General features: G+C 40.0%; 1 protein-coding gene across 1 annotated transcript in view; it reads right to left on the bottom strand.

Annotated features, from left to right (window-relative positions):
• LOC126236291 (uncharacterized) overlaps window positions 1-24,813 on the bottom strand; it is a 72,349-nt gene extending 47,536 nt beyond the window's left edge. The window contains exons 1-2 of the mRNA XM_049945479.1: window positions 18,723-24,813; window positions 1,979-2,151 (exon numbers count right to left, since the gene is read on the bottom strand). Coding sequence (XP_049801436.1) covers window positions 1,979-2,151; window positions 18,723-24,132 — 5,583 coding nt within the window. The 5' untranslated portion in view covers window positions 24,133-24,813. The remainder of the gene's footprint in view (window positions 1-1,978; window positions 2,152-18,722) is intronic.
• Between the last annotated feature and the right edge of the window lie 452 nt (window positions 24,814-25,265).

Genomic DNA, 25,265 nt, shown 5'->3' with positions numbered 1-25,265 from the left:
CAGCATTACCAGTACGCTCTCTGTCTCAAGCCCATGCCTCATGCTGCAGGCAGTACCTGATCGGATAACTAGCAACACTTGGGTCACTGTCATGTCAGGTTACTGTTTCTGCTTCTGACTCTCTCTAGAAAGACGCATACGCTCAGAAAATTTCTCAAAGTAACATATGTGTTTGATTTCTCGACCATAACGAACACTGTGGTGGCCACGCACCCCCCACCAGAGCTCATCACTGTGCATCATTCCACCATCCATCTTCCTATATGCACATTGTTAATAGTAAATGAGAAAATGCAGTAACATGCTAAAGAACACCAATATGTGGAACATCCTGGACAACCAGTGCCACAGCTGGACCAAAGGGCACGCTGTGGGAGGAGGAACACCTGTTACGCTTAAAGCACTCTCCAACAAGATACATTTGTACACAATCCTCAGGTAATATAGCTACAAAAGTTAGCTAACAGAACAGTGCAACTTTGGCTTCTACAGCTCTTCCGGGGCAGTAAATACTGTGATTAGTGACAACACGACGGCAACCCTGGTGGTATCCAAGAAAACAAAACAAACACATATTCACACAAGCAGGCACACCTCACACACACACACACACACACACACATACTACTTCGTGTGGCTAAGGACAGTCTGAATGACCAGAGAGTATGAGGTGATCCTGCTCGAGTGACATTTTCTTTCCTTTCTGAAGAAGCCTTTGGCCGAAAGCTTAGCATATACCTATCTTTTTGTTGTGCCTCTCTGCAACTCAATATGTCTTCTTAACACTGGCCTGAATGTCAGTTATCATCATCAAAGCATTTACTTTTACGTGAATTTCTGCATTAAGTCTCACCACCTGTGATTGTTTTTCCCAGAAAAGAAATGTCTACATTTTGCATTTCAATCAAATCGTGGCAGGTGTACTCTAAGTATTGTTTTTGTTAAGGGATCAAGGTGCACTGGAAAACCTCCGCACACACTTTTTTCTTCTTCAAGACATTCTGAAGCATGTCTTAAACACTTGAACAATGGAAAGTCCAAGATAAAAACTTGATTAAGAGACGTTGCTCCATTACCATTTCTGACCCAATAAAATTGATACACTACAGTCACTACTTAACACTGCCTGGTCACAACTGACTGGCTAAATGCATATCTATTGTTTACAGTTATTACCTCAAGCTGCCACTGTCATTACTGTGTTGTCATCACATATACACCAGAAACAGAAGCAGTCTATGTCTTTTTGGACAGACTGTGAACAGTGAAAAGAAAACCAAGAACTGCTAATGTAAGAATTCAGAGGAGATTTACTCAAAAAACCTTACCCACAAATAAACAAATGCACACCTGGCACCATGGCAAGGAAAGTGCAGACCTCAAATGTGGACGACACTAAATGTGCTAATTCCCCTAACTGTATATATGACATATGAATTCCCATACAGGATAGTTGTTATATACAGTCACTCCACTACCAATCCATTATTTTCCCCTGGCAAGCAGTTCCAATGAAATGTGAATTTTATGTGAACAGTATGGCATGCTATAGTCCAAAAACATATTCACAAACTTGTGAAGACTACAACAAGATAAATGAAAATGATTACAAAATCTCATGGTGGCTTCAAGAAACAATGATGTGGTGCCAGTGACACAATTATAAAAATTAGCATGGAGAGCTGCATCAAATCAGTCTTTGGGAAAAAAAAATAAAATAAATTTTGATAAGTGCATTAAATATTTAGTATCATCATTATTATTTGTAGTTCATAATTTTCTGATAAGACCTTTATATTGCTGGAATTATCAAAAACACCAATATGACATATGTAACAATTTTTGTTATTACAAATAGGTACACAATTGTACCTACATACTGTGTTATAATAGTTATCTTTGGGTACTATAACCTATAGCATCTTAAGACAAAAATTTCAGATCAAAATTTGTAATCTGTAGAAAATTAGAAAATTACCAATCCCTCAAATACATGTGGCGTCCATCCTCTTGATGAACGATACTGTGCAATTGCACCATATGTTTCAGCGAAACTCAAGATTTCATAGCAACCAATCCATACTTTTGACACGAATACACATTGACCTGCTGTAGAACTGCCTGCAGTAGCAGAAAAGTTAACTGTGACACCTGAAAGGATAAACAAATACATATCAGATAGTCATAGGACTCAGGCCTAAGCTAAATATTCCCTTTTCATTGGTACTGATGTTTGTCATAGGGCTCATTTACGACAGCATCATCAATTCATGCAAAAGTACATAAAATGTGCACAACAATTTAGTGACATACCAATTATTCCCTAGACAAGTTTACAAAATAACTCTCTTAACTATTTACTGTCTACTCTGGCTAGCCTGCAGAAATGACTAATCATTATTTTCAATTAGACTGGAACGTGACACTAAATGAAGTTGTTGCTGTACAAAACTGATAAAATTTTTGTTGAAAGTGACATAATGTACAGCTGCATTACATGAAAGTCATAGGAACATGTCACAGCTTTATAAACTTCTGTAGCAGCATCTTATAAACTGGTTTTGAAGGGGATCTGTTAGAAATAAGTTTCATCAGTTGCCAGAGAACAGGCATCACCACACTTGCACAGCTACAATGATGCAGGTAGCCCGTATGATCGTACGTGTAAAACATTAAAGGATCTTACATTACGTCATAAAAGAAACAAGACATCAGAGGTTACTCCAAGAGCATCGGAATTTCTTGAACCATACTAAAATGCATAATTCGGCTTAAAGTGCACATTTGGATGCAAATTTTCTTGGAGTACCAGTACTATATTATCTCGTGTTTGGTTCTTTATTATGGCATAATGCCAAACATGCCAGAAGATGAAAACGTGCACTTGAAATGCAGAGAAAAGAAGAAAGCAGCCAGTAGTGTAGAATTAAACACTTCTTTTCAAATGAATGGATTGCCTCAGTGGAAAAAGAGTAATAAAAGCCCAATTTCTTTAGCAAACAGGCAAAAGTAACTTCATTGTTCTGCAAGGCGACTAATTCTTGACTGTTAGAAAGGTGGAAATAAAATAAAATCTGAAACTAATAACTTATTTGAGCCTTCTGTAATTATGTGAATGTATTTTAATTCACTTTATAGCTCCCAGCCACAGAAATTCGTTTTGTTTTCATTTGACGTGAGAGCAATCAACGAAGAGGAAACAGCAAAATCACTAAACGTAATCATGGGTCACGTAGAGACTACCCTCCTCCCCACCACAACTCAAGAGTCCTCTGTCACGGATCTACTATATTTCCAAACCGGGCCATACTAGATAGTGGCACCCCTCCTGCTTCACACAGCACTCTTCTATCGCATGTCACTGAATTTCGCTCTGTCAAATTCAAATGTGTAAATTTTGTAATGGATGCCGTCAAACTATATTCAGGACAGTGGAAATTAAAATGTCCTGTGGTGCCTACCCTGCTCCCAGTCAGCCGGTTTGACATTCTGACCCTTTTAAAAAAGGAACCCCTCGCAATTAATGCTAGATGGGATTATTTGTAACCAGGAGAACAAAAACGCTTCAGAAAATTTGCATTCTTTATAGCCTATTAGCTAATAACTTGCTGTTTTGTGTGACATAAAATTAAATATGGGATACATAAAACCAGTAAAGACAAGAGACAAGTAAGACACGGTACATTTCTCCAGTCCTTAAGCTCTAGCTTTTTTTCTCTCTTATCATGCTACGGCTTTACATGGTGCGCTTTCCTTTCTGCGAAATAATCTATTACCTCATCGAAGTTCGTCAAATCTTTTGCTACACGAAAAAACGAAATGTCATTGTCTAATACTGAAAAATCTGTTAATACAAATAGTATCCAAGACTGATGTTGTTTCTGGACCTGATTACGTGTATTTTGTCACTGTCTGCTATATAAAACAAAATAGGCCTGTCTAATATTGCAGCGGTTGTAATACACCTGAAATAAACGAGACTGTTTTTGAGCAAATGGTCATTTTTACAACACGACAGAATATAATTCACGAAGAGCCACTATCAAATGCCTATTAGGCCTACTACAAGCAAAAAGCTTTATGTTAGGAAATAGTTTCACATTTCATTGATAAGCTCCAGCTTCTCATCTTCTCCTTCCTCGTTCTAACAAACAATCTTGTCATCATTAATTCTGTAACTATTCCTGCCTGTGTCAAAATTTATTCTCCGGTTAACTTCACTAACCCAGCTACAATCACCGGTTTGGTTACCCCGCGTTTATTCTCTGGTTAGGCGTTATTACGTGTCGCATAACACATTTTCCACGCTACTCCCAGAACAGAACTTAAGGTCTACTTGCCGGGGACTGTACAACTGGCCCTTACTAGTGTAGCGGTCTGGCCAAAAACTTTCTATCAAAATTTGATTTTCTTGGATACACCAAGAAGATAACAAGTAATCTTTCTTAGCTATTATTCTTGTTAGTTGTTTATTTCCACTCTGGTAGTCCGAATATATGGCTTTCACTAGTAATTTTAGCAACGCTGATCATTTGCAAACCCGGTCAACCACTCAAACAAACATTGGCATTCACCTGTTCAGCTTTATTCTGCTCAGCTGGTATGGTCCCGTCCCCTTTTGTCTGCAGGGAAGTTTACTTCTAGATGAGATGGGGATTCCCCTGGCAGACACATCACATACACTATGCACGCATTCAAAAATCAGCCTATGATTCATTCAGAAATTAACTCAAAATGTGTTCAAAAATGTTCAAAAACCAACTGGAAATCATATGAATAATCGATAGACCAACGTGCGCTGGATGCTAGTCGCTTTGCGAAACAAGGTTTTTCCTCAAGAATATGAATTTAGTGCCCCCCCCCCCCCCCCACCCTGAAATTGCCAGCTGGGGCAGTCACCCTGGTTTGCCATTCCCTCTTCTGCGCTCTAGATCTGGGCCTGTTGCGCGCTTGAGTGAATTTCGCAGCTTGTGCGCGCCAGTAAAATTTTTCCATGTAGCATCTGGCTGGTTGATGCTACTGCTTATACAGCTAACAACCACACTTCCGTAGCCAGAAGCGGGAGAAGGTACTACTCATACGTGACTCACTGCGCATGCGCATGAGCCCGCTCACAACTGCTCAAAGGAATCTAAAGCCTAGTTTACACGACAACACTAGGTTGCATGCAACTGCGCTGCCGGCCACTGTGCATGCGTGCCATGTGTTTGCGCAACTCGTTGGTTATACTAAACACTTTCAGCATGTTCCAACTTTGGTGACACTAGTTCCATCAGTTTTGAGGTTATGTGTGTTCGTAGAGTGTAGATAAATTGAAATATGAAGTGGGGAGCAGAGAATAATGTTCGCTTTTTAGATATCTATGCTTCTATGCTTTGCATAGGTGTTTGTGGGATTTCAGTGATGCTGATTACAAAAATAAGCAACATATTGCTCCCGCTGAGACCGTCATGTGCGATTCTAACATAGATGGTTAGACTGTATCTGAGCTGCACAGCAAAATTTATTGAGTAAGGAGCACATATACAACTGAATTAAGAAAAATACAAACAAGTATAATTCTAGCTGTGGCAATTCTCTTGTCTACAAGACTAAAATCTCATCGTTCAAGTTGGCCAACTCTTTGTTAAGGAATATTATTGACAGGAAGGAATGCTATACAAATTCAAGAGTCTGCATTCTTCATTAGATATTCATCTATTTAAAACATCACTGCAGTGCTCCCCATTCACACAGGTTACAATTTTGAAATATTGACACTGTACAGATCTATCTTCAAGAGAGTAGTTTGCAAACCATCCTCTTCTTAATGCAGCCTGCTTCGAATGATTACTGCTGTTAATGTTAATAATTATTACTCCTGATAATTATTGGTGTTAATGAAAAAGCATCATCACCAACTAAAACCGCATCTTATAGCATGCCGAGTGTTCTCAATTGTAATGCATGCAATGTGATATGTAATCATGCAACGAATGGCGCAAGCACTGCATAGTCTTCCTAAAGCCTTTTGACACATTTTGCTGTTGGCAGACACTTGTATGAGCACTGTGTTTTGTTGTGGCGCATTTCCTTTGTAACATAAGTCCCCCCCCCCCCCCCCTCTCGTTCATCTCTTATTGCTGCAGTATTATTCTGCAGTACCGGCATACAGTAATATCCTGTTAGAATATTGGTTCTTACCAGTCAAAATTACGAAAATCTATCTGAAAACTAAACTAATGAAAAATTCCCGGAATTCTAAAAAATTCCCGGGTTTTTCCCAGTTTTCTCCTGGATGAAAAAATTCCCAGGTTTTTCCCGGATCTATCGGGTCGTATGCACCCTGCAGTTGCCATCACAAAGTTCTCCACCACTATCTGAGCAATGTGTCTATATTTTGTTTGGAGATGGCCAACTGCATTTACTGTAAAATCTCCTAATGCATCTCCATAATTTAAGTAGAGACAGTGATATAGTTGATAAAGCCATGTTTACACTGAGATTAAAAACATGTTTCTGCTGGCAACACTGTTTCTGAGGAATCTGCAACATGCCTACAACTATGTTCATTGTTTGTGTCTCCATAGACACTCTGGTATCGGGTGCCACAGAGGTTGAACGCCCACTAGAGGAGACGGACTTAGATGACCGTCAGTGAGGATCGCAGCTGCGCAGCACTGTGCTTGCGCGATGAGTGAATCACTGTCTCGCATCAGATGAGTGCTGTGGCCATCAGCATTTTATGCTGCCGGTACATAAGTGGCCGTCCAGCACACAACTGACCAAATCAGAGCTCACGTATGATACTGTTGGATGTATCTTCGCTGTATTAGGACCACTTGCTTGTTGCCTGGTTACCCTATATGGTCACATCTTGGATTTGTCTCTCCACTGCTCTGGGCCTTGCTGTCATCATTGTGGCAAAGGCTTAGTTTAGTACTTCATTGTCGTTTAGGGTGTTTGTCCTCATCCTGGTCTGTTGTTCATCTGCAGTCTGCTGTGTTTCACTCACCTACTGTTAGTTTGGGTTATTCTTCTGCAGGTGGCTCTCCCACATGGCAGCTTCCTCCATTTCTGCATTTCTTGAAACTCCCAACATGCGCGGTGATATTCTGCCACCCGCGAATACAGCATTGGCAATGAGGAAAAAGGAAGTTATTTAGAAGCAAGGACACTCAACTAGTTTTCCTGCTGGAGCAACTGGAGTAATACATGCAGCAGCAGCTCCGGTTACACTTGTTACAAAAATCACTTCACATTCAGGCAGACAAACTCAGAGCACATGAACCTCGGTTGCACCAGGCCTCAGTGCCTTCCACTACTGATGCACCCATACATCCTCCATTGTTTGCACCTCTCAATGACACAAAGGAGGACTGAGACACATACTTGCTTCATCTGAAACAGCATTTCACGGCATTTAAATTTACAGATTATTCACTGCAGTGATTATTATTTTTGTCTTGGGCTTCACCAGACACGTTCTTTCTGTTCTGAATGTTGGTCCTCGGTCAGACCCCAGCACACTCTCCTTTCAGTAGTTATGTGTTCTGTTGACTAATTATGACATCCGGGGATACCATGTGGTTGCCTCCAGGCTCCATCAATACTATAAACAGCTGGGACAATCATACCAATCTCGGGTCACTGACTTATAAGGTCTCAGGCACAAATGTGATTTGAGCTGCAGCAATCGAGGTTGCAAGGCTTCATAGGTGGACACCTTGATTCATGATGTGAACGTTCGGATTGCACCAGATCCAGAGATATCACTATGGTACTGACACTCAATAACCCGTTGTTAGAGGGCACTTTGAGCACCAAACAATTGTCTAAAATTACACAGGCAGCTAAGGAATGACTTATGGCAAGGCCACAAGTTGTGGTGGTCAACGCACCTCCACACGCTCCACTCCTGTGCCGCAGGCATAGGACAACCCTCAGGCTGAGCACGCTCATGACTCGTCCTTGTTTACATTTGATTAGATTTACTTTCATTCCAATTGATCCGTAGTGAGGAGGTCCTCCAGGATGTGGAACTTGTCTGACGTCTCTACGCCATCTTAGCCTCCAGTCGCACTGTATCCCAGGTCATGGATGTCACTTCCTTTGTGCCCACAGTATTTCTGCACTCACTCCCAGGCAGACCGTCCAGATCGCTGGCAGTCCTGCACACTTTCTGGCAAACAGGGGTATCTGCAGGTGGCGTTGCAGCTGCACATCCCACTCCTATTCCACCCCACAAGGGCATCAGTACATCGTACATTCACTGTAGTTAGTAATTTTCAAATGAAATCATTCTGCTTTAGACTATTGAAATCTCTATTTTGCATGCTAATTTCTGGGATTGATGTATTTGCTCACTGTGGATACCAACTCAAAGTACCCAACTGTGGCAAGCATGGCCTCCACTACAACCAATGCCACCCTTACTGCTTTGGCCCAGGTTTTAGCCATCAAAGGCTTACCTCACACTTGGTCTCTGATAATGGGCCCCAATTTGTGGTGCCTTCTTCAAACACTTCTGTGGGGCCAATGGTGTAACACATATTTTCCATCCCTCCAACAATGGTGAAGCAGAACATCATGTTCAGACATTTAAGCAGGAAATGAAGAAAGATGTCGATTGCTCTGCCACTACCTCAGCCCTCATGCTGTTTCTGAGCACTTGTCACACCACCTTATGCTGGTGGTAGCCCTGCCAAGCTGCTCCACAGGCGGCAACCATGGACCCTACTCCACCTTTTAACACTGCCCTCTTTGGCAATCCCCTCCCAACCATCCCACTGCTACACACTGGGCACAGCTGTGTGGGCCCACTGCTACAGGGAAATTGCGTCTTGAATGCTGGCAATGGTAGTAGAAACCCATGGAAGGCAAGTTACGTCTATCCAAACACACAACGAGCTTGAGCACCATCACCACAACTAGTTCTGGCCTCGAGCACGGGCATCACACCTGCCACCGCCACATCCCCCTTCCACCTTCTAACGACGATGAGGCCCCAGAGCTGGTACCACTGGCAACTACCCGCAGGTGCACTGACACTATCTTCTGCGTCCACAAGGTTCTGGAAAACACTCCGGTGTCCTCACCTCCAGTGTCACCCCAATGGACACTGCCGAACGTTCTCCCTACCCCCAACCAGCAGCAGTCAGTACCAAATTTTCATTCATACATCCTTTCAGTTTCTCTCAGCATCATCCAGTGCACAACGCTTTTGGGGGAGATCTGGTATCGGGTGCCACAGAGGTTGAATGCCCACTAGAGGAGATGGACTTATGTGACCATTAGGGGCATCACAGCCATGCAGTGCTGTGTGCAGTGCACCCCTGTCTCATGCAACATGGATACAGTGGCCAATAGGGTTTCATGTAACTGGTATGTAGGTGGCCACCCAGCACACAGCTGGCTTGTTCAGTGCTTCTGCTTGATATTGTTGGAGCTATCTTCGCTGTATTATAGGACTGTTATAAGACTGCTTGTCACCAGGTTACTCTCTTCGATTGCATCTTGGATTTCTCTCCACTGCTCTGCGCCTTGTCATTGGCATTGCGGCGAAGGCTTAGCTTAGTGCCTCATTGTCATCTAGACTGTTTGTCCATGGCCTGATCTGTTGTTTGTCTGCAGTCTGTCTGCTACATTCATTGTCTAGTGTTAGTTTGAGCTTCCACAGGCAGCTCTCCCGCCTGGCGGTTCCCTCAGTTTCTCTATTTCTTCCGAAGCTCCTACATGCAAACCAATATCCAGCCACTCATGGATATAGCATACAAGAGTAACAACCACTTCTGTTTGTGTATACACATTGTCTGCTGTGACCCAAGCTGGCGCCAAATATATCACATTGTTTATATTTGTACTGTGTACTGTGCTATGCTATGTTTGGCAAAGAATATGTCGTGATGCAATAATACTCCTTGACAATAAAAGCAGACAAAGACAAAGGTGCAGTTTTGGTGGGTGAAAATATTGTGGGAGACATGACAGGAATGACATACAGCGAAGGTGTAATTTAGAGCATAGGGCTGTTTTTCATAACTTCACAAGAATATCACAGCTCAATTTTGAAATTTTAATCCGTATGATAGAACCGTTTGTTGCAAAGAAAGACACAAATATCAGAAAAGCAATTCTGGTGAAGTAAAAACTTGTTGCTACTCAAAACATTTGGAAACAGAAGATTCATTTTAAAGCATTGTATATTTATTCCATATTTCAAAATCAGCTGTCATCTCAAGCAGTTGCTTCAGTTTGAGAAGCATGGTTGAAGGGCTATGTTGTAATGGTAATACAATTAGGTTAATAAGATTGACAAATATGTTTCACTGCACATTGCAATACTCATAATAGATAAATACATAAAATCAAATCTAATCATCTTCTACAGAAATGTGACGATCGGTACTAATGGATATGACAGGAGGATCTGCAGTTGCAATCTGATATCTGCAATATCCAGATTACTGAAAAATTCCTCTTTTTTCCCACACAAATTCAGTTCCATCTCAAAGAGAATCTGTCTGTACTGTGTTAGCAGAGACTTATTCATTGTGTCACTGCTTCTGGTGTTAAGCACAGCATCAGTCTTCTTGATGAAGACCTGTTTTAAAATGTTATTTTTTATTTTACAGTTCACACATCCCAAAGAAATTCCTCTACCTCATGAAGTGTGATAGTTTCAAAAACCTTTCGTATTGATGAAGGTTTCTCGGGTCTCCAGCCGGGTGGTATATTTATTTTTTATTTTTATTGATTTATTTAACCTGGCAAGATTAGGGCCATCAGGCCCTCTCTTACATCTAACCAGGCATTCTACTTATTTTACATTCATATGTTTTAGTAGGCATGTTAAACTACATCTAGTATAAAAAGTGAAATAAACAATTTGAAAGGTACACCTGGAAAAATACATACATATAGAGTTTATATTCTTAGATCACAAGTACTGTTATAATTAGACATTATTGAAGAGACAGATTTTAGATAGGAGTGCTGGCAGCAGGGAGTATGAGGGAGACTCATGGTGACGGGAGGAGAAGAATAGAGACACATGATGAAACATAATTAAGGAAATACAAAGGAAAAGAAGATTGCGTGGCTAATAGAGATAGATGAAGAGGAAGGCATCTCAGGAGCAAGATAGGAGACACTAGCTTTGCTATTTGACAGATGAGAGGATTGGCCTTGTACATCAGTTTTGTGGAGAACTTTATCAGGATGATAGTAGGAAATGCTTCAGCTTCTTCTTAAAAGCAGCAGGAGATTGAATTTTGCGGAAGGTAAGGGGCAGTTTGTTCCAGACGCGGACAGCGGCAACTGAGAAGGAGTTTGCAAAAGTTTTTGTTTTGTGAGTGGGCACAGTTAGGATACCAAATAAGAGTGACCTCGTGTTTCGATTATGATGGCATGACAGGTTTTTAATCTCTGAAGCAAGGTACTGGGGTGCTTGCGCGACGAGGAGTCAGTGGAGTAGACATAGAGTGTGGTAGTCACGCAATTTGTCCGGCCGCAGCCACCCTAGCTCGGAGTATGAAGCACTAACATGATCACATCGGCGGATGTTGCAGGTGTAACGCACACAGGCATTCATGGTTAGCTCTAGCCGTCTTTTGTTTTCACTACTCATGCCTTGTTGAATCACATCACAATAGTGGAGGTTCGGTAGAACGAGTGCTTGCACGAGCTGGCGTTTCAAGTCCTGTGGAAATATGTTCCGAAACTTTTTGAGAGCATAGAGACAAGCAGACATCTTTCGGCACACTGCGACTGTATTCTCCGCCCAGTTGAGATGCTCATCCAAAGTTACACCCAAGTTCTTCACTGTTTTCTGATATGGTATTGGAGTACCGTCGAGCAGAATAGGAGGTAGCCGTTCGCGGAAATCTGAACTTATTAATTTCTGATGGGCTATTAAGATTACTTGCGTCTTTTTTGCATTTAGTTTAAGCCCCAGGTTTTTCGCCCATGTCAGTACTGAAGACAGATCATCATTCATCTGAGCGATTGCAGTGTTTACATCTTCAGGTCTGACGCTTAGGTAGAGCTGGAGGTCGTCGGCATAGAAATGATATTTACAGGAGGACAGAACCGACGAAATATCGTTGACATATAAAGAAAACAAAAGTGGTCCTAAGACTGATCCTTGGGGCACTCCCGAGGAAACATGTTTCCAGGAAGATTTTTCATTTACGCAGACAACACATTGCTGTCTGTCTTTTAAGTAGCTTTCAAACCATCTCATTGCACTATCAGAGAAATTAAGCTGTTGCATTTTTCTGAGCAATATGTCAAAGCTAACAGTGTCAAAAGCTTTGCTGGAGTCCAGTAGCGTCAAAATTGTTGCCTTTCGATTGTCGATGGCATATTTCAGGTCATCAGTTACTTTAATTAGAGCAGTGTTTGTGCTGTGATGTTTACGGAAACTGGATTGAAATTTGTCATATAGGCTGAATTCATGCAAGTGTTCAGTGATTTGGTCATGAACAATATATTCAAGTGCTTTGGAAACAGCAGGCAGTATGCTAATTGGTCGGTAATCACTAGGCAGTTGCGGGTTTTCGATCTTAGGGATGGGTCGAATTATGCTTCTTTTCCATGCAGTGGGATATATTCCGTTCACGAGGGAAAAATTAAATATGTCAGTTAAGACAGGTACTAAGATATCGGCAACATTCTTAATCATGGTTATACCGATACTGTCGTTGCCTATTGCATCAGAAGAGATTCTCATTATTGCTTTTCTTGCCGTATTTGTTGTTACATGTTTTAGATGGAAGGTATCGTTGTTAGTTATCCTGTTTGGGGATTCTTGTGGACGATAATTATCAGCTGTGCTGGTATTCAGAGGTGCAGAGAAGAATTCATTTAATTCGTTAGCTGACACATGAAAAGTAGTTTCCGATTTTGCCTTTCCGACCCCCAAGCTACGGAGATTCTTCCATAGAGTCGTGGGCGTCAGATCGCTGCATACAAGGGAGCGAGCGTGCCTGATTTTAGCATTGCGAATGCATTGTTTCACTCTGTTCCGTAACTTTCTATATTCTTCGAAACGCTCGGGTTTCGGATCTGCCTTGAAACGCCTGTGGGCAGCATCCCTATTAGTCATCATTTGACGTAATTCAGCAGTATAGTTGATATCTCGCGACGTTTCGGGAAGTGTCATACTACCCATCTTCATCACTTCGCCAGAAGTTGGGTAGTATGACTACCCAAAATGTCGCGAGATATCAACACCGCCACCCGGCTGGAGACCTGAGAAACCTTCATCAGTAGTTTACGCCGGGAAAGCCTACCCTCACATATACCTTTCGTCTTGTCCACTCCATTATTAGGCAACACAATTACTGTGCTCCGCTACAAGAATTATGTTGTAACATAAACACTAGTGCCATGCAATGGCATTTAAAAGCAACAGCAGGCTAGAAACAATGTTTCCTTTTATCTGTGCTGACACAGCACCGCATATTAATTCATCCTCTTTGCTGAATATAGTAGAGCACAGCACACACTACCAACACACAATGTGAAATACAGTATTTGGCACCAACTTATGTCCCCTGGATTGCAGGGCAGCATTTAATGCACCACAAAAGGCTGAGGTACCTTCTAATTAGGCCTAAAAATTTCAGGATGGATAAATCAGTGGTATGATGTATCCAGCTTATGATGCTGGAAGCTGCCTTGGCTTTCAAAAACACCCAACTGACTGGAAATTAGCCAGTTTGGTCTACTGAACAACTCACCTTGGTGGTTTCCTTTTGGACTGTTCTTTCTTGCAACTGGATACAAACAGGGTTGCATTTAGTGGAACATACATAATTAATAACATCCAACTGAGCACAATCTTTTAGGGTTGGATAACGTAATTAGAGGGCGATGTCTGATGACTCATAGCAGTGCTGGACTGCATGTGGCAGAAAGTGTCGAGGATAGACAGCATCAGAGACTTTATGAGGCTCTCTACAATTCAACCCCTCGGGCAGATAAAGTGCAAACCCTTCAGCTCATTTTGTGCATTACAGTCTGCCAGTAGGAAGAACTGTCATGGGAGTTGTTTTGTGAAGTGTGTGAAAACATTTAACGGACAGGGAAAATACTGCTTTCTTCATCTTTCTCCTCATTCCTCAATCGAATTGCATGATCTACAATGGGTGTCGGACAGCATTTAAGAGTGTTGGTGATTGCATCAAACTTTATCATAAACAGCATTTTAAGGCATGCCATTAGATACAATTAAATCCGAGTAGTCTGATGACTTTAAGGTGCATTTCTTAGGTCTTACATGGTGGGGATTTGGCTATTGCACCAACACTAAACATCAATTAAAATAACTTTGTGACTGACAGATGTCACTGGCAGGGAATGAAGATGCTAGCTGATACAGAACACACCGTATATTCATACAATCAAACATTTTAATTTAAAAAAAGTATGTAACAACTGTTGTCACTGTTTTCATTTGTCATGGAGATAACTGAAGCAGCTGTGGGACAGTGATGCATGTAAAATCCCACTCCGCTTCTCCAACCCAGTGCCTCAAGTGAATCACGCCCCCCCCCCCCCCCCCGCCATTGCACACTACTTCGTGACCTTATACCAATATATTTAATTGACATCACTGTGTCAAGCAGCACACTACTAATGCTGTACACAAACATTATAGGAATGTTTTTTCTACTCATCTGCATTAACTTACATTTTTCTACTTTTAGAGTAAACTGCCATTCAACAAATCAGGTAGAAATTTTGTCTAAGTCACCCTGTATCCTTTTACAGTCACTCAATGATGACACCTTCCCATAAAACAGTGTCATCAGCAAACAGACACATATTGCTGCTCACCTCATCTGTCAGATAATATATATAGAGAATATATATAGAGAATAGAGTGGACTTATAACACTTCCCTGAGGAACTTCTGACTATACTTGCGTTTCTAATGAACACTTGCCATTGAAGACAATGTACTGGGTTCCATTACTTAAGACATCTTCAAGCCACTCACATATCTGGGGACCTAACCCATATGCTCGGACTTTCATCAACAGTCTGCAGCAGAGTGCTTTGTCAAACACTTTCCCACAATCTAGGAATACAGGATCTGCCTGTTACCCTTCACCCATGGTTTGCAGGATATCGTGAGAAAATGGTAAGCTGAGTTTCTCATGAGAAACATTTTCTAAATCCATGCTGATTTGTGGTCAGAAGCTTTGCTGTCTCAAGCAAATTTGTTACATTCAGTCTCAGAATGTTCTCAAGAATTCTGCAGCAGACCAATGTTAAGGATATTGGTCTGTAATGATACAGGTCAAGTCTTTTACTTTTCTTATACACAGAGACACCTGCACTTTTTACCAGTCAATTGAGACTCTGAGCTGGGTAAGATGCTCCTGATAAATGCAAGCTAAGTAAGAGGCCAATGCAACAGAATACTCTCCATAAAACCTAATTGGGATTCCATTAGGACCCGGTGACTTACTTGTTTTCAACTCTTTCAGTTGCTTCTCTACGCCAGGGATGCCTATATCTATGTGCTCCACATGTGAGTCCATGCAATGGTCAAAAGACTGTATGTCTGTACAATCCTGCTGTGTGAATGATGTCTTACAACGTGAAATTTGAAACATTAGGTTACCATTTGTGTCTTGCACTGTCACATCGGACTGGTCAATGAGCGACTAGACAGAAGCCTTCAACCTGTTTAGTGATTTTCCACAGGGCCAGAATTTTCTCATGTTCTCTGCAAGATCTTTCATAACTAAGACAGAAGTTTCTGTTTCCTTTGCACATCAATCTTTTTACAGACACACAAATTTCTACTAAATTTTGCCTGTTATCACTTGCATGTTCTGTTTTGAACTGACAGTGCAACGGTCTCTCCTTCCTCAGAATCTTCTGAATTTTGCAATTAAAACACACTGGGACTTTTCTGTCCTTAATCCACTTACTCAACATATACTTCTTCTTGAGAGCACAATTTACAATCAGTTTAAACTTTGCTCATAACCCCTTTATGTCCATCATACTGGAACTAAATTATGTGCATTTACTATGTCGGATATTAACAACTGCTTACCTGCTGTTTCTAACAAAAATATTTTCCTAGCCTTCTTGATGGATTTAATAACTTTAGTAATCACTGTTGTTATGAAATTCCTGTCTCCACACTGACACTATCAACAAGGTCAATCTTTCTTGTAATCACAAGGTCTAAAATAATACCATTGTGTAAAGGACATCAATCTAGCTGCTCAAGAAATTTTTCAGAAAACATGTTCAAAACTGCTTCAAAAGACTTTCTATTTGTACCCCCTGCAAAAAATATGTAGAGATCATAGTCTATACTGTGTGGATTAAAATTGCCTACCACCAAATGCTGCAAGATCTGGGTATTTTTGTGCTGCTAAGTGTAGTCTATCTTGTATTATTCTAAAACTGTCACAGTGGAATAGGGTGGTTGGTTAAAACATTTAATAATTTGTCATTTTTTTATGTGTTTCGTGTTTCGCTAAATATTTGGGAGCTTTCTACTTCAGGTTTCGGCCAGCTCTCAGTTCCAAGAATAATTTTAGCAAGATAACTTTCTCCGACAGCAATAAATTCAGGAACTTTGTCACAAATACTTCTAGAATACACTGTTAAAATTTTGACAGTCCAAGTGTCTTTACTTTGCATGCAGTCTTTTTTCAACTTCTGCGTATTGACTGGCAAGCATTAATCAGAGGCCCTCAAACAACTGCCTAGTCCAAAAACATTCATGTGCGCTTCTCAAGTACTCAGTTATCCGAGTAGCTGCTTTCTTTGTACAGTGCACCCTTACCTACTGAGAGAAGTCCAATAATTCTCCAACTCATCACGTGAATCCATAAAACTGCAGCCGAGACCATCACAAAATCAACAGTCTTTGACTGAGACCCTCCACTCGGCTCTACATCTAAGGATCCCAATCAACTGTGGGAACAATGCTGCAAATTGTGAGTCTTGCTCGCACCACACGAGTGAGACCAGCAGTCTTCACCACTTCCACCAGTTGAACGTACGATCTGAGGATAGCCTCAGAAATCAAGCCACAATGTCACTGGTGTCAACACGAGCCACAACTTGCAGACGATTGTACCCTGCACCCTTGACAGCTGCATGCAGGAGAGGCCGGGTGTCAAGTTTCCACACTGACTTTCCATATCGAGCAGTCACAGCAGTCACTCTCCCTGAGGTGCGGGTGAATCCCTCCACATCAGGTACGTAATCTGTGGGCGACGCAGTGACATCTGATGTGTCCCATGTGACGCACCACATTATCCTCCGCCGCTACATCCAAAGCAGCGATCTGCAGACAGCTGATTGTGGCCAAAAGCGTGTTCAAACGTTCTCATGAACAGCAGCCAGCTCCTCCTACATCCACACATAGCACGCACACGCCCTATCCACCCTAGTACTACTAACTTAAAAATTAAACTATAAAAGCACGCAGAAAGAGCTAAATATGAAACTTGTTACTCTCCTGGCATGTCACCAATGGAAGCTGTATGGAAGCTGGAGGCTGACTGAGCTGTGACCAATAGTCACTGGCGGTTTAAAACAAACAAACAACAACTGCACTACAGACTACGCAAATCTATTCTATACAGTGATGTTGGGCAATCCAATCCACAACATAGGAAGCAGTTGTATAACCTGTATTGCCATGTTTGGTCCCCAAAATTGATGATCACTGCGTCTGTCACACAATGTCACCAGAGCATCTTTTAGTGCACACATCACAAGATCACAGGTGGTTTCATGGACCTATAAGATGCCTTAACTTACAGATGTTAAGAGTATTAATATCATAATGGTACTACGGCTGTGCAAGTTGGCATGATCATTCACTCACTCAAGTGTTGATGTATATGCTCCCTCCTCCCCAGTGTCAGAATACTGAGCTTTGTACAAAACATGGAACTTCTTTGTTTAGGTGTTTCACACTATAATGGATGATGTCTGGCCCATCAGCAGTAAAATACACAATTTTCACGTGATAAAAAAGTGGTTAAGAACTTTATATTGATAAAATTGAGATTAAGGTTTTTCTCTGTCCGTGGCATCATGGTAAGCTTGAAAATAGTAATGCTCAATTCCCTAATGCTGCAAAATTACTACACAAAATTTATATAATTCTTCCGTGTGTATGTCTGCTGCTGTTCTCCAAAAGCAAATTGAATTGGCTACGAAGTTTGTCTCCAGCTAGATGTGTCATACTGCAGTCTTACATCTTACACATATTTACTTATTTTATTAGACTTGTGAAACTTTAATAGAAATCTCATTCATTTTGAAGAGAGAAGCTCAACCAAATGAACGTAAGTTGAAGTCAAAATACAAAGAGGATATAGAACAAGAGATGTTAAATGAAGGCAGATAGGAGAAACAGATAAAAGAGACATAATATTAGATACTGTTTTGTAAGAGACTGGCATAAAAGACGAAAACCTGGAGGAGCCAGGGAAAGAATTATAAGTAAGGATAATGTAAAATATTACAACACATTAATCGGAAATATTAACATGTGCAGTGGAGGATGAACAGAGATTATGACCTATGAATGAAAACAATAGCCAGAGTCCAAACAAGAACTGGAATAAAGACAATGGAAAATTATAAAATGAAAACTAAATATAAGCAATTACACTACTATAATCTTTTGTTTTATGCAAGTGCATATACGATTATCAAAATAAGTGAAACTAAGGCCAGTAACTCACCTATTGACAGAATGTCTGTCAAATCCACATTTTTCAGAGGTACCCCATAAAGATAAACATCCTCCTGTACAAAACTGAGCACTATACCGGCTACAGTTTGCAGTTGGCCTTCTGTTGGTGACAAAGTTATTATTTTTGCTTCCTCTCCAGTCTGAATATTTCTCAATGCCTTCAGGCCTGCAGACGGCACTGGTGTATGATCTGCAGCTTCTTTCCAAGCTTCTATAGCGAACCATTCATGTTCTTCGCCATTTCTTGATCTTTCAACTACAACATATACTACGTCACCTTTGTTTACATGCAATGACACACATTCATTGCGAGACAATTTTCTTGTATCAGAGAATGGATGAAATGAAACATTTGTAACAAAAACTGATGCAACATCATCTTCCATTGCAATTTCAGCAACAAAGGAAAATTTTTTGATTAGTACTACCTTTGCTTGATACATTCCTCCAGATTTTACACTGTTCCTGTCCATGGAAAGGAGTTCTGGAGCATTCTTATAAACAATCTTTTTGGGCTTTTTGTTTTCCCAAACACATTCAACACTCAACCTCGTCATACTGATATTACAAAGTAAGTTAAAATGAACCATTTTACCTGCGGGCCATATGTCACGAAGGTTCCTACCACCTTGTGCAGTTATTAGTACATTAGTAGACTGATCAAATGGGACTTCATAGTCCTCATTTTTGTATCTGAATTCTATGATGCCAGTACCCAATTTGTCGTATTTGATCTTACCCATTAGCCCCTTTAAAATTCTACGATTGTCATCTTCCAGTCCTGATGTAACATTTAATTTACTTACAAGTAAATTAGTGAGGGAGGTAACACCTGACACTTTTGTTCCATTTCCATGCATCTCATTATATGGTCTTATTTCGACATACTGAGCAGTATATTTAACTGTTCCCTGTTCCGAATTTGTTATCCTCTGGATTTTAATACTTAACCGCATATTGATTCTGAGCATGGCCAATGCTGACTTTGGCTCTATTTGACTACCATCATAAAATATTTTTGTATAGGAAAAACTGGCACGTTCATATCTACCACACAATTTGAAAACAGCTAGACCCATTTCTGGCTGCAATTTTTCCACAAAAGCAATAATTTTTCTATTTTTAATGAATGAATCAACTTCATCAGCTACACATGAATCTTCTGTGACACAACTTTCACGTTCTTCAATTCTTATAACATTTGAAGCAAGCCACAGAATAGATTTTGGATTGAAACACTCTGGTTTTACATGAAATGAAACTTCATAATTTTTCTTTGAGGTAACAACTGCTTTCAATTCTTGCCAGTTCATACTTGTTTGATCTTTGAAAAACAGTGCCCTCTTGAGATACCCTCCAGTTTCAAATGTTACTACACCAAATTCGTTGTACACAGCGGTAACCACTCCTCTAAATGTACACGTATCATCCACTAGAGTAAGTGACGACACATTTTCAATGTTGTTGTCCCACACTTTCTTCACACGCCAATGGATGCCAATTTCCTTAAGGGATGCATTTTTTGTACTTTCAATGCTTACAGTTAACACATCTCCTACACTAACATAATCTATTATCCAACTCCCAGATGAATTTCTAAGTGCTATACCTCTACAAGCTGTCAAGGCATTTACGTGTATTAGTACCAGCACTGATACTGAACTACTCACAGCAATCTTCATAAGACCCACATATGGTGGCAACAGGCCCACAATTATTCCAAGATACTGTACATTATCTTGCAAAACTAAAGCATTAGAGTATTCAGTCTTGAATACTGAAAATACTTCATGCACTGCAGGTGGCATTCCTTGCCACAGTAACCAAACAACGAAAGTTTCCTTGAAACGCCCTGTCTCTGGAAGTTTAATGCCTGTACAATATATTTTATCATTTGAGTTTGCATCGATGTTGTACGCATCTATTTCATTGAAAAATGCTTGCACTGGTTCATGTGGCCACATAGCCACTGTTAACACTGCAGTAGTTTCTGAAACTGGTTGTATTGCAGTAACTTCCGCATCTGTAAATCTACAGTGTGATAAGTCATTAGTTGTCTCTGGATTCTTGGCTACAAATTCCTTCCATAGCAAACTACCAACTACCAGCATAGAGCCCAGTGACTCTAAATCAGAGACTAATGTCTGATCTTCCTGTGCAAAGGCATTATACACAGGACGTGCGACAGTTGTCTCTTCTGCAGTATCACTGTCCATGTCATTGAGTTCTGAATTTGTTTTTTCTCTAGACAAATATGACCCCTCCTGAACAATTTTCATATTCTGTGATGCAGCATTATTGCCTTTGGACCTAAAGTCTGCAGAAGAAGTAAAGCTGTCAATAGAAGTTCCTCCAGGAAGTGAAATACCTGCTTTGTTTACAATCATGTCACAACTTTCATCTTTAGTGTGTGTTTGGACCAAGATCTGATTCTCAATAGAACTGCCGAAATTTTGATCTGATGAAATTGTATCCTCCTTTACAGCAGCACACTCAACATTTTTCGCTGTTAATCCATCATTTGTTTTCCAGGCAATACAGACAATTCTAAATCTGCTGTTCTTTATTTTACTTGCAATTTTTACTTTCAGCTTATCACCTATTTTTAAATAGTCATTTATCCAGTCACCCCTGGTACACAGTGTCCTCTCTATGCCGACAGCCAGACTAGAAATAAAAAGTAGTACTGGTATTGAACTTCCAAATGTGTTTATAGTGACAAGAGCAACTGATGGGGGTGCAATATCTTTCACTATGCCAAAGTAAGCAACATTTTCCTTAAGCATGTCCCCATCTGCAGCATCAGTTATGTAAGATTCCATAATAGTACTAACAGTTGGTTTTTGAGAATCCCAAACACATACACAAATATGACTAGTGTGTAAACCATACCACTCTCCTTCTGATACAACTGCAACAAAGTGAAATGCCATTCCTTTACAGATCACATCGCCTAACACTTGACTACTCCCTATTTTTTTCCCCGAAAGAAAAAGTCTTGATTTGTGAAACACTGCTTTGTACATTCCACATTCAAGAAGTCCATCATCATCTCTGAAGTCAATCAATACACCACTTGCTGCATTCAAATGTTTAACAACTGGAAAATCCACCAGTTTATCAATCTTTTTACTACAAATGCTGCATGTATTACACTTTGAGCTTATTTTCCTTTCTAATCCACTCACATAGATGACTGAAATGTAATATATGTTCTCATTAACAAAATAAATTGAATCCTTCTGGAATGTAACAGAAGAATTGTGTGTCAATACAGCAGAGAGTGCCACATTTGAACCAATAGGTTCATTATTAATCATGCCAAAATCCTTTATGAAAAAACCAAACTTGCAGCCTTCATCTGTATCAAATGTAACTACAGCAAAAGACTTACAGAGAAAAGAAACATTGCCTTTGTATGGGTTTCTTTTGCACCTGCTAAGAATCCTTGTATTCTGAGGCTTGATTTCACAAGAACAGCTCTTTCTGGCACTTACTGCAGTCCACTGGTAGCCAAGTTTTGCAACTTTGTTGGATTTCTTTGTTGGTTGAACTGAAACACTCACACAGTCAGCAATACTGATATAATCAATTATCCAATGATTACCCTCAAAATTGAATGGACACACTCTGTCTTGCAGAAAATTGGAAAACACTACAACTGGTACTATACTCCCTCCAATGTACAGCCTAACAAGAGCAGCACGTGGTGGATATATGGCTACAACTTGTCCTTTGTACTGCTTATTTTCCTTTAGTGTTACTGCATCAGATTTTTTGAACGCAAACACACTGAATACATGCTGCACATCTGGCCTTGTTCCTTGCCAAAGGCACCAAGCAAAATGTGTTTCACCATGACAGCCACGGTGTGGCAATTCTGTAGCAGTGCAATGCAACTCTGCACCCACTGGTAAAACTGTGCACTTTTCACCATTCACATACACATCATTTAGGTGAAATAAGATCTTCATTTCCCCAGAAATTAAAATTCCTTCTTCACAAACAGTCCCAGTAATGTCAATGAAACGAACCGTATGTAATTTGAGTGCTGATGATGCTTCTTTGTCAAATTTGTTGCTAATGTATTCTTTCCACAATAAACCGCCAAACACCAAAGCTGTTCCCAAATCATTTAACACAGAGCGGTAATTATTGTTTTCCTGAAGCTCTTCTGACATGTTGCACTTCTTGAAATGAGTCAAACTTTGCATAAATGACTGAGATGCTTGTTTGAAGTTAGCCTCACTTTGTATGAACATGTTAAAATCAGGTGGCTCGTTTGTTGTATTATATGGAACACTGGGCATCTCAACAGTACTGTGAACTCTTTTCTCACATTTCATTTGACAACTGGAAAGTAAATCAATAAAATAATGATAGTGATCTTTAAAAGTATCAAAAGTTACAGAATCGTTTTCTCTATCATTGCAGAGAAGCAAATAAGTTGCTTTGAATCTTATTTCACTTGTTTCAGATGGTATACACAAAAAAGCCACCTTTTCCTTTAACTGCAGAACATCATGTAAATCAGAGGAAGTAAATTTTTCTCTGTTGAAATACAAATTTTCAGTTAAAATAACTGCTTTTTCCTTGTTACCTCTCCTGAAAAATGAGATTGTACCTACATTGTTCGCCAGTTCCACAATTTCTCCAACAAACAAAAACAATTTAATATTAATGTCACAATTGCATGAATTCACATCACATACAGCAGGCATCCCTTTGTAGAGAACTAGATTTAAAGGGCATTCTTTAGGGACATTAAAATCATTAATACACACATTCTCACTAACAAAAATTGCCTTTTGATTACACTCGCCTCCCACTAAGGACAATGTTCCCCATGTATCAAAAACTGATTCAATAGTGGCATGGATGGAAGTAAGTCCTAATGAGTTGTTCATGCCAGCTAGGTATAGGGGAGACATAAAGTAATTCTTCTCCTGCAGCTCCTCTCCCTTCTCTACATCTAATATCACACGAGAGCTAATTAAATTGCCTTGTTTACTTTTTGAATTACTTTTAATATGTAGTGTCACATGTTGACCAGTGACAAGCAGTTCATCAACATTCAATTTCCTTCCTACTTTCCTCCCTCTATATTCAATTTTCCTCTTGGAGATAATGGCTGCATAACTTTTTCCCTTCCACTGAAATGATGCAATGGCTGAGGCTGTATCAACTTTGTCAATAACTCCAATAAATACTCCATCTACTGCATCCATAGAGTAGTCTTTAGCCACAGGCAGTATATCATTTTCATCTCTGTCTGACAGAAATCTATTAGTGCTCAGGGTCTCATCCAATGCATGGTTTTGTGAAGAAACCTCAATAACATCAATCCGTCTGCATAAATTAGCTCCATCCAAACTGTCGGTCATATTTATCCCCTCCATCACGTGCTCTGCAAAAATATGTGCATTGAAGTTACGCAAATTTCCCCACAAATTTTCACAAACAAATGGAAGATATCCAATCAAATTATCTCCCAATAAAACTTCTCTTGGCAGCTTATTAAAAATTGGAAATGCACTATCACAATTTTCAAATGAAGATTGTACATTTCTAATCCTTTCAAGTACTAAACTGTCCTCCCTTGCCTCAAGTGGGCATATAATTTTATCTTTAAAAGCTCTTGCAATACTATAATCTTCATTCAAATCTACAGTTCTACTCTCTCTCGAAGGCAAATGAAATGCACTTGTAGTTTCTTTCAACTGCACTGATTTACGCACTTCCTGTCCTTTGGAATCACACACTTGTTCTTCGTGAATAACAGAATTTGAGTTACAAAGAATTTCGTCTTCCTGTGAACTGCAGTCAGGCAAGTAATATGTATTATTTGCTACTGATTCTTTAGATACCAGAGTGTCAAAATAACTGCACTGTGGAACCTCAGATTCAGTCTTTCTAAAAGAATAACAGTTTGTTTCCTGTAATGTATTGACATCTGCATTACAAATATTAGGGGTAATCTGCCTCTTATTCAGGTTCAAACTGACCTGCGTCAAGGCTTCATTCCTATCACAATTAATCACACTGCTACGTGAGCAACAAAATGAACAACTGCAAGACAGGCTATTTGACCTGTTGTGCTCAGCATGGATGTCTCTACCAGGAAATTCATCTGTTTCTCTTCTGTCTTCTTGTGTCCATGAATTACCCATATTATTTTCATTTATACAACTGCAGCTGCAATGCAGTTTCCATCAAACATCTGGATAATCTGCAAAAGAATAAAGTTTCAATCATGACAAATCTAACCCACATATAAACATTTACATGTTTCATCTTGTCTTTTCTATAGTAAATAGATAAATTTTTATACTTCTCATAGAAGCAGAGATGTGAATACAACCATCCCCCTTCCCACACATGCACACCAAGGAAAATGAAAAACTCTTATTTTTCTTTTACATATGACTGACACTGTTCTGGGTACTGAAACTTCTGCAACACCCTCAATAGTGAGTTATCTCAGTAAACCAATTGCAACAGGGTCAACTGCAATGATAACCACAGTAAAAAC

This window comes from Schistocerca nitens, chromosome 2, assembly GCF_023898315.1.
Source record: "Schistocerca nitens isolate TAMUIC-IGC-003100 chromosome 2, iqSchNite1.1, whole genome shotgun sequence".
NCBI lineage: Eukaryota > Metazoa > Arthropoda > Insecta > Orthoptera > Acrididae > Schistocerca > Schistocerca nitens.
The sequence above is the reverse complement of the archived record's forward strand: the minus strand, read 5'-3'. Positions and strand labels throughout refer to the sequence as shown.